An 11621-nucleotide genomic window follows, 5' to 3' on the forward strand; every position below is an offset into this window, starting at 1 on the left:
AGAGATCACCTGTTCACCTGTAGCCCAGTGTTGATGATGAGAGATCACCTGTTCACCTGTAGCCCAGTGTTGATGATGAGGGATCACCTGTAGCCCAGTGTTGATGATGAGGAATCACCTGTTCACCTGTAGTCCAGTGTTGATGACGAGAGATCACCTGTAGCCCAGTGTTGATGATGAGAGATCACCTGTTCACCTGTAGTCCAGTGTTGATGATGAGGGATCACCGGTAGACCAGTGTTGATGATGAGAGATCTCTTGTTCACCTGTAGCCCAGTGTTGATGATGAGAGATCACCTGTTCACCTGTAGCCCAGTGTTGATGATGAGAGATCACCTGTTCACCTGTAGCCCAGTGTTGATGATGAGAGATCACCTGTTCACCTGTAGCCCAGTGTTGATGATGAGAGATCTCTTGTTCACCTGTAGCCCAGTGTTGATGATGAGAGATCACCTGTTCACCTGTAGCCCAGTGTTGATGATGAGAGATCACCTGTTCACCTGTAGCCCAGTGTTGATGATGAGAGATCACCTGTTCACCTGTAGCCCAGTGTTGATGATGAGAGATCACCTGTTCACCTGTAGCCCAGTGTTGATGATGAGAGATCACCTGTTCACCTGTAGCCCAGTGTTGATGATGAGAGATCACCTGTAGCCAGTGTTGATGATGAGAGATCACCTGTAGCCCAGTGTTGATGATGAGAGATCACCTGTTCACCTGTAGCCCAGTGTTGATGATGAGAGATCTCTTGTTCACCTGTAGCCCAGTGTTGATGATGAGAGATCACCTGTTCACCTGTAGCCCAGTGTTGATGATGAGAGATCACCTGTTCACCTGTAGCCCAGTGTTGATGATGAGAGATCACCTGTTCACCTGTAGCCCAGTGTTGATGATGAGAGATCACCTGTTCACCTGTAGCCCAGTGTTGATGATGAGAGATCACCTGTTCACCTGTAGCCCAGTGTTGATGATGAGAGATCACCTGTTCACCTGTAGCCCAGTGTTGATGATGAGAGATCACCTGTTCACCTGTAGCCCAGTGTTGATGATGAGGGATCACCTGTAGCCCAGTGTTGATGATGAGAGATCACCTGTTCACCTGTAGCCCAGTGTTGATGATGAGAGATCACCTGTTCACCTGTAGCCCAGTGTTGATGAGGGATCACCTGTAGCCCAGTGTTGATGATGAGAGATCACCTGTTCACCTGTAGCCCAGTGTTGATGATGAGAGATCACCTGTTCACCTGTAGCCCAGTGTTGATGATGAGAGATCACCTGTAGCCAGTGTTGATGATGAGAGATCACCTGTTCACCTGTAGCCCAGTGTTGATGATGAGAGATCACCTGTTCACCTGTAGCCCAGTGTTGATGATGAGGAATCACCTGTTCACCTGTAGCCCAGTGTTGATGATGAGAGATCACCTGTAGCCAGTGTTGATGATGAGAGATCACCTGTTCACCTGTAGCCCAGTGTTGATGATGAGAGATCACCTGTTCACCTGTAGCCCAGTGTTGATGATGAGAGATCACCTGTTCACCTGTAGCCCAGTGTTGATGATGAGAGATCACCTGTTCACCTGTAGCCCAGTGTTGATGATGAGAGATCACCTGTTCACCTGTAGCCCAGTGTTGATGATGAGAGATCACATGATCACCTGTAGCCCAGTGTTGATGATGAGAGATCACCTGTTCACCTGTAGCCCAGTGTTGATGATGAGAGATCACCTGTTCACCTGTAGCCCAGTGTTGATGATGAGAGATCACCTGTTCACCTGTAGCCCAGTGTTGATGATGAGAGATCACCTGTTCACCTGTAGCCCAGTGTTGATGATGAGAGATCACCTGTTCACCTGTAGCCCAGTGTTGATGATGAGAGATCACCTGTTCACCTGTAGCCCAGTGTTGATGATGAGAGATCACCTGTTCACCTGTAGCCCAGTGTTGATGACGAGAGATCACCTGTTCACCTGTAGCCCAGTGTTGATGATGAGAGATCACCTGTTCACCTGTAGCCCAGTGTTCAGGACTGATTGTTGACTTTACAGTTCAGCACCTGAGTGTCTTCACGCTGTAGTGATGCAGATAGTTGCGTTTAAACAGTTGTGGCTCGTGTGTGTGTGTGTGTTTTGGAAGCTAATGCCTTGAAATGGCAAAGAGAGACATTATCTGATATTTAAGTGTGTGAAGTAGAGAAATGTGTTTAGAGTTTAGAGTAAATCTGTGTGTGTAGTGTTTTGTAAATCTCTGTGTGTGTGTTTTGTAAACAGTGTGAGGCTGATAATGTGGTAATAGTTGTTCAGATCTAAGCTGATGTTTTGCTCCTTGAAAGACGGTTTCGCTAATTGTGGAATACTTTTTATTTTAATGTTTAAGCAATTGTAAAAGCGTAATGAAAATGAATACATAATGAAAATTAATCATAAGAAACGTAATGAAAAGTAATCATTAAAACAATTAATGAAAATGAATTTTAAAAAAAATTGAAAATGATTACCTGTATGCTGCATTTCTATTATGACATGTTGGGACATTTCTGCAACTTTTCATTTCAGGATCTCAAGAATGGAACAAACTCACTATGTATTCTCTTTTTTATTTGTGTTTTGGTACATACTTGGCTACATTGCTTGGATTCACATCAGTTTTCAGTGTAACTGAAAACACACACACACACACACACACACACACACACACACACACACACACACACACCACCCCTGAAAATGACTGCAATACTTGAGAATTCTGGGGAATGGGCATATTGCAATACTCCAGAATGTCTGAGGCACATTATCACTGTTGACTCTTAACAGTTAAAACAAAGAAACATCATCGCCATCATAGATATACAGTATAAAGCTTTAGAGTATTGATCTTATGTGGAGAGAGGCGCGTGTCGTGTTATTAAACGCACTTGTGAAAACACGGCGGCCGCGCGCACAGGTCATAGAAATCATCAATTTTTCGCCATCGGTCAACTCCGGGACGGCTGCTGGTCGTGACGTAGATGGTCAGCCTCAGCTTGTGGCTTCTAGATGTTTCGCCGTTTCAGAGGATGTGGCACCAATCAAATGAGTCTTAGGCGCGGATTGGCCAATCAGAGCAGCAGATGGGCGGGCCGTGAGGGCATCTCTCCTCTTAGCGCATGTTTGCCTGGATGCGGCGGAGGCTGAAGAACTCAGTAGAATCCTCCTTCCCCAGGATTAGGCTGGACGAGTTGGCTATAAACAGCTAGGCTTACGTAACACGTAGTAATTCTGTTAGCTTGGTTGTTGCTAACTATTGTGCGCTTCAATTGTTAAGAATAGGCGCAGAATCTGGCAGACGACGTGTCCTTTCGTTGTAGATTAGGTTGGGTTTTTTTTTCTTGAGAAAGGTGTACAAGGCACACACATCTGATTATTTATATACAAAAAGAACTAAGACACTAACAGGTGAAGCCTACATCCAGACGAGAATATGTCAGTGGTGGGTTTTGATGTGGGCTTCCAGAACTGTTACATCGCCGTTGCTAGAAGTGGCGGAATCGAGACCATTGCCAATGAGTACAGTGACAGATGCACGCCGTAAGTATATCGCTGTCGTCACTGTAAACGGTGCTCTCTGTTACGCAGTCGGTTGTTTTCTGATGGTACAATTTCAACGGGTAGTTTACGCCTCCCTGTCCGGTATCACTGTCATGTGTGTTGCACTGTCTACCTGACATGAGCTACTGACAGTTTGCCACTTAGGTGTTCAATTACGCATTGGCCTTCCTCCTGTAGCCTGACGAGGAGGCAGCTCTACCGAGTAGTCCGCGTTTACCGTGTCGAACACTCGCCTCTCTCCACCCGCATGTACACACACGGGCTAAATGACGTATGCTGATATGAAGACTGTTCAGTTTGTGGCTCAAATCGCCGGAGTTGCGCATTACTTGGCTCATGCGCTAACGTTCAAACTGATCAGGTGGCTTTTGTCAGCCGCTGATCTGATGGTTGTTTCCTTTCATTAAAAGACATCAGTAAGCCATGTTGACGGAGCACGGCTCATTCATTAACTTTAGCTAGTCAAGGTAGCCAGTAGTCAAGGTAGCCAGTAGTCAAGGTAGCAGTGGTCTAGTCAAGGTGGCCAGTGGTCTAGTCAAGGTGGCCCTTCTCTAATAGGCCTGTTCATCACAGGCTATTCTACTCCAGGCTGAGCCACCCAATACATTCAACATCGTAGGCTGTCGGGAGGGAGATTTCGGTAAATATGGAGTCGTGTGTGTGTGAGGACAACTCGTCCCGTGGCGCAGGGATTCCCGGGGGCGCGAGTGTTGTGTTCTGTGGCGCGTGGAGCGTCTAGCCGCTGCACCGCACTCTGCACGCGCCTGACATTGGCCAGGGTCATACTCATCGCGTGCAAACCCGGAAATCGCAGCTGTACGAATGCAAAGTAAATAAACTGCTCATCTACATCGAGTTGCTGCTGAGTGTGACGCCTCGTCCCTTCCGTGGCCACAGAGGCTATAGCCTAGTTATATGATTTGAATGTTACATATCCCCATGTAGTACACTGCACCTAAATTGGCAGTTGACTCCAGAAATCGCTGGCCGGAGAGATAACATGTCATGGATGAGGCGTGGCTCCAGTGGTGGGGGGGCTTATCAGTGGGTCGGACCTGTGTCTGGGGGGGGGGGGGGGTGGAGTGACCAGTTTGGCCGTTTGACTAGTGAGAATGGTTTAGAGAGATGGCTGAGGTGGGCTATGTGACTGAGATGGTTAATGAATGTGCCTGAGGTGAATGTGACTGCTGTTACCTTCTAACATTGAACACTGAACAGTCTGTGCTGTATTTCTACTGCACAGGAAGCGTGATCAATCAGTTTGACCAATCAGTTCAAATGACTGTATGCATTTGGATAGTCCTGCAACCAATCAGACCAACGATGTGGGTACGCCTGGTGGATAATCCAGATTGTGATTGGTTCCTGCAAATGTGGACAGGAAGCAGGAGCAGGTTTCCAGCCTGAAACCCAATTCAGATCACACACACACACACACACACCTTTACAGATCAGGCAGGGTTTACCCAGTCTAGTGAACACACACACACACGCACAAACACACACACACACATGTTTACAGATCAGGCAGGGTTTACCCAGTCTAGTACACACACACACACACACACACACACACACACACACACACACACACACACACACACACACATTTACAGATCAGGCAGGGTTTACCCAGTCTAGTGAACACACACACACACACACACACACACACATTTACAGATCAGGCAGGGTTTACCCAGTCTAGTGAACACACACACACACACACACACACACACACACACACGCACACGTTACAGTGCGCTATGAGAGCATGGTCCACTCCATATCCTACACACATACACACACACACACACACACACACACACATTTACAGATCAGGCTGGTTTACCCAGTCTAGTGAACACACATACACACACACACTTACACACACACACACACACACACACACACACACGCACGCACACATACACACACACACACACACATTTACAGATCAGGCTGGTTTACCCAGTCTAGTGAACACACATACACACACACACACACACACACACACACACACACACACACACACACACACGCACACACACATACACACACACACACACACAGAAAAAAATATATTGTTGAGGATGTCTTGAGGCCTGAGGTGATTAAAGGGAAGGGATCTGGTCTTGAGGTGATTAGAGGGAAGGGATCTGGTCTTGAGGCTTGAGGTGATTAAAGGGAAGGGATCTGGTCTTGAGGCTTGAGGTGATTAAAGGGAAGGGATCTGGTCTTAAAGGGAAGGGATCTGGTCTTGGTCTTGAGGCCTGAGGTGATTAAAGGGAAGGGATCTGAAGGGATCTGAAGGGATTACACATTTACAGATCAGGCAGGGTTTACCCAGTCTAGTGAACACACACACACACACACACACACACACACGCACACGTTACAGTGCGCTATGAGAGCATGGTCCACTCCATATCCTACACACATACACACACACACACACACACACACACACACACACACACACATTTACAGATCAGGCTGGTTTACCCAGTCTAGTGAACACATATACACACACACACTTACACACACACACACACACACACACACACACGCACGCACACATACACACACACACACACACATTTACAGATCAGGCTGGTTTACCCAGTCTAGTGAACACACATACACACACACACACACACACACACACACACACACACACGCACACACACATACACACACACACACACACAGAAAAAAATATATTGTTGAGGATGTCTTGAGGCCTGAGGTGATTAAAGGGAAGGGATCTGGTCTTGAGGTGATTAGAGGGAAGGGATCTGGTCTTGAGGCTTGAGGTGATTAAAGGGAAGGGATCTGGTCTTGAGGCTTGAGGTGATTAAAGGGAAGGGATCTGGTCTTGGTCTTGAGGCCTGAGGTGATTAAAGGGAAGGGATCTGAAGGGATCTGGTCTTGAGGCTTGAGGTGATTAAAGGGAAGGGATCTGGTCTTGAGGCTTGAGGTGATTAAAGGGAAGGGATCTGGTCTTGGTCTTGAGGCCTGAGGTGATTAAAGGGAAGGGATCTGAAGGGATCTGGTCTTGAGGTGATTAAAGGGAAGGGATCTGGTCTTGAGGTGATTAAAGGGAAGGGATCTGGTCTTGAGGCTTGAGGTGATTAAAGGGAAGGGATCTGGTCTTGAGGTTTGAGGTGATTAAAGGGAAGGGATCTGGTCTTGAGGTGATTAAAGGGAAGGGATCTGGTCTTGAGGCCTGAGGTGATTTATGGGAAGGGATCTGGTCTTGAGGCTTGAGGTGATTAAAGGGAAGGGATCTGGTCTTGAGGTGATTAAAGGGAAGGGATCTGGTCTTGGTCTTGAGGCCTGAGGTGATTAAAGGGAAGGGATCTGGAGGGATCTGGTCCACAGTGCTGGAGGGAGCAGGTTAGAGATGAGACCTCGCTGTCCTGGGAGCCCCAGACTGGGGCCGACTCCTGAGAGAGGGAGGGAGGGAGAGAGAGAGGGAGAGGGAGGGAGGGAGGGAGAGAGAGAGGGAGAGGGAGAGAGCAGTCTCGTGTGGACAGAGCTGAGACGTGAAAGTAAGGAGGTGTAGAAGATGAAGATGAAGATGAAGGAGCAAAAGTATTTCCATGAAACTTAAACACACGTAGAAACGTAGGGAATCTCACCAGTCCAACCAGTAGACTATGCTAAACTAGGCAGCTAGCTGGGTTAAACAGGGGGACGGGGGGACGGGGGGGGGGGGCACAACTGAGGTCTTGGCGTGTGTTAAACAGGAGGACGGGGGGGGAGGGGGGGGGCACAACTGAGGTCTTGGCGTGTGTAGGTCCTTATCAAGGACTTTTATGACCCAGTGGTGGCATCTGTTATTGTTTACGCTGTAGTCTGTTGTCGTGGTATTTGTTATTGTTTACACTGTAGTCTGTTGCTCTGTGGCTCTGTAATGTTACACTACTGTCAGGACATTCTGTAATGTAACACTACTATACTGTCAGGACATTCTGTAATGTTACACTGCTGTCAGGACATTCTGTAATGTAACACTACTATACTGTCAGGACATTCTGAAATGTTACACTGCTGTCAGGACATTCTGTAATGTTACACTACTATACTGTCAGGACATTCTGTAATGTAACACTACTATACTGTCAGGACATTCTGTAATGTTACACTACTGTCAGGACATTCTAGAATGTAACACCACTGTTACAGCCACCCAGTAGACCGTGCTAAACTAGCCACCCAGTAGCCCGTGCTAAACTAGCCACCCAGGCTACTGTGTTTACAATATAATCAGTAGCCCATGCTAAACTAGCCACCCAGTAGACCGTGCTAAACTAGCCACCCAGGCTACTGTGTTTACAATATAATCAGTAGCCCATGCTAAACTAGCCACCCAGTAGACCATGCTAAACTAGCCACCTAGGCTACTGTGTTTACAATATAATCAGTACCCATGCTAAACTAGCCACCCAGTAGACCGTGCTAAACTAGCCACCCAGGCTACTGTGTTTACAATATAATCAGTAGCCCATGCTAAACTAGCCACCCAGTAGACCGTGCTAAACTAGCCACCCAGGCTACTGTGTTCACAGTATTTGTGCAGTGCAGTGTAACCAGATACACCTGCAGATCATAGACAGAGAAAGCACATGCTCTGGGGGGACTCTGTGTTTGTGTGTGTGTGTGTGTGTGTGTGTTGTAATATCTCCAGTGTGGTCTTGTTCTCAGGGCGTGTGTCTCTTTGGCCTCTAAGAATCGCACCATTGGAAACGCAGCTAAGAGCCAGGTAAGGCCATCGTGTGTGTGTGTGTGTGTGTGTGTGTGTAAACGTGTAGCTAAGAGCCAGGTACAGTAAGGCCATCGTGTGTGTGTGTGTGTGTGTGTGTGTGTGTGTGTGTGTGTGTGTGTGTAAACGTATAGCTAAGAGCCAGGTAAGGCCATCGTGTGTGTAATGTACATGCATAGTGTGTGTGTGTGTGTGTGTAAACGTATAGCTAAGAGCCAGGTAAGGCCATCGTGTGTGTGTACATGCATAGTGTGTGTGTGCAAATGTAGAGTGTGTGTGTGTGTGTGTAAATGTATAGTGTGTATCTGTGCGTGTGTGTGTCTGTGTGTGTGTGTGTGTGTGTGTGTGTGTGTGTGTGTGTGTGTGAATATATAGTGTGTGTATCTTTGTGAGGTTGTGTGTGTTTCTGATTCTTGATAACAACCAACTTTAAGAACACGGTGCTCGGTTTAAAGAAGTTATAGTGTGTGTGTGTGTGTGTGTGTGTGTGTGTTACACCCCCCTATAAATATGGCCCTTTTAGGGGTGAACAACAAGCCCACCACTGACCCCAAATCCTAATAAACAAGAATGCCTTTTGTAAAAAGACCCAACCAGTGGGATTTATTAACATTAAGACATACATTAACAAGACACTAAATAGAGACATAATCAAAGTCCAAATCAAAGCGACAAGACAAAATCCCAGATGAGAGGCAACAAGACAGTCAGCAGTCCCCATGCAAAAAGCCTCTCCTGAGGAACTGGATCTTGGAGCCTTTAACTCCCAGTCAATCACCAGGTCAGGTGCTGCCAATTAAGGTCGTTGCCCGCATGCACCTGAGCAGAGATAGGAACGGAAGAGGAACAGGGACAAACAGTACTGGGAACACACACACAACACACGAAACGCATACAGTCGTAACACCCCCACCCTTAAAACAATGAATAAATAATTTGTCATGCACGCAATTACAGAACATGGATTTCAGATCTATTCTGTGCAATATGCTAAACAAAAATGACATCATATCACATCTTTATTCATTGCAGTCTTCACAATAATTTAACAATTTCATAATGGGTGTATTCAAGACTGTATGGTTAAAATCACACTAAACTGATCACAGCATGGCAGTTACAATTACAAAGACAGGAAAACCAAAAGAAAATCCTCACGCTTATTTACTTAGGTATTAAACATCTTACCTCACTCCCGAAAAAGAAAAAAGCGTGAGTCTTCCGGGTCCACTTCCTAAACCTGCACTAACTAAACCTAAGCTACAAAAGTGCAGGAAACATGCCACCACAACCAGTATTAGAGACACACAAAATTTCACAATTGCAAACTACAGTACAGACAAGGCTATATGCTTAAATACTTTGCTTAATGAACAGACCAAAATTCAGTCCACCAAACTAACAAACCACAACTTGTGGCCATGTGGACTAATGCCAATAACAAACAATCTGACATGCAACATCACTAAGCACAATAGCCATACAAAGACTAACCTCTAGCAAAGAATTTGCAATAAAAATCAATTATTTGGGACTGCTGCTGACAAAAAGGGGATTGACTTAGGGTCAAGGTGGTTCAAAAAGATCTTACAGCAAATTGGGCCAATTGGTGTGCTGCCACTAGATTCAAAAATTGAGCAGCCAAACACGTAGCCATACAAGTGAGTGCCACTCCCACTAGACAAAATGGCTACCTACCATGAGGTGAACAGAATTGTGTGTGTGTGTGTGTGTGTGTGTATGTGTGTGTGTATTCTAGATAATAACCAACTTTAAGAACACGGTGCACGGTTTAAATAAGTTATAGTGTGTGTGTGTATGTGTGTGTGGGTGTGTGTGTGTATGTATTCTAGATAATAACCAACTTTAAGAACACGGTGCACGGTTTAAAGAAGTTATAGTGTGTGTGTGTGTGTGTGTGTGTGTGTGTGTGTATTCTAGATAATAACCAACTTTAAGAACACGGTGCTCGGTTTAAAGAAGTTATAGTGTGTGTGTGTATGTGTGTGTGTGTGTGTGTGTGTGTGTGTGTGTGTGTGTATTCTAGATAATAACCAACTTTAAGAACACGGTGCACGGCTTTAAGAGGTTCCATGGGCGCGCCTTCGATGACCCGTGTGTTCAGAGCGAATGTCCCCGGCTCCCTTACAGCCTCCACAAACTGACCAATGGCAGCACAGGAGTCAAGGTGGGCCCGCCCTCCGATCACCATGACAACATCATAATGCATGTCTCCTCAAACCAGAATCACAAGATCCTCCAACACACGCACACACCATCTATAGCGCATCTATTCACACATCCACACACACACAATGTGCATACACTCCCAGTAAACCTCTCCACATGCCCTGTCTTTATGATGTGCACTGTTGTGGTTTGTGACTGACTGCGGTGTGTGTGTGTGTGTGTGTGTGTGTGTGTGTACAGGTGCGCTACCTGGATGAAGATAAGGTGTTCACCATTGAGCACTGTTGTGGTTTGTGACTGACTGCGGTGTGTGTGTGTGTGTGTGTGTGTGTGTGTGTGCACAGGTGCGCTACCTGGATGAAGATAAGGTGTTCACCATTGTGCACTGTTGTGGTTTGTGACTGACTGCGGTGTGTGTGTGTGTGTGTGTGTGTGTGTGTGTGTGTGTGTGTGTGTGTGTGTGTGTGTGTGTGTGTGTGTGTGTGTGTGTACAGGTGCGCTACCTGGATGAAGATAAGGTGTTCACCATTGAGCAGGTCTCAGCCATGCTCCTGATGTGTGTGTGTGTGTGTGTGTGTGTGTGTGTGTGTGTGTGTACAGGTGCGCTACCTGGATGAAGATAAGGTGTTCACCATTGAGCAGGTCTCAGCCATGCTCCTGATGTGTGTGTGTGTGTGTGTGTGTGTGTACAGGTGCGCTACCTGGATGAAGATAAGGTGTTCACCATTGAGCAGGTCTCAGCCATGCTCCTGACCAAACTGAAGGAGACGTCAGAGAGCGCGCTCAAGAAACCGGTTGTGGACTGTGTCATCTCCGTGAGTTTACACACACACACACACACACACACACACACACACACACACACACACACACACTGTCACTAACATGTACAGTCCCAGTTATTGTCACACACTCTCTCAGACTCATCAATCTTTACACACTCTTTCATTGCTGCACTAACCAATCACAATCAACCTTTTACCTTCGGCTGTGTTCATCACACGCACAACACGGGGGTTTGTTTTGAAGGACTGACATGAGTAGCAATGCACCAGTTGGCCCATCGGTATCATGAGTAG

At 46.5% G+C, this 11621-nt stretch overlaps 1 protein-coding gene across 3 annotated transcripts in view; it reads left to right on the forward strand.

The window, feature by feature from the left end:
• The first annotated feature begins 3173 nt into the window (after window positions 1-3173).
• Window positions 3174-11621, forward strand: part of hspa4l (heat shock protein 4 like) — a 29127-nt gene continuing 20679 nt past the window's right edge. For all 3 annotated transcript variants that reach the window (XM_062522961.1, XM_062522962.1, XM_062522963.1), the window contains exons 1-4: window positions 3174-3566; window positions 8295-8352; window positions 10400-10540; window positions 11235-11357. In XM_062522961.1, the coding sequence (XP_062378945.1) occupies window positions 3460-3566; window positions 8295-8352; window positions 10400-10540; window positions 11235-11357 (429 nt within the window). In that variant the 5' untranslated portion in view covers window positions 3174-3459. The remainder of the gene's footprint in view (window positions 3567-8294; window positions 8353-10399; window positions 10541-11234; window positions 11358-11621) is intronic.

Source organism: Sardina pilchardus, chromosome 20 (genome assembly GCF_963854185.1).
Source record: "Sardina pilchardus chromosome 20, fSarPil1.1, whole genome shotgun sequence".
Classification (NCBI taxonomy): Eukaryota; Metazoa; Chordata; class Actinopteri; order Clupeiformes; family Clupeidae; genus Sardina; species Sardina pilchardus.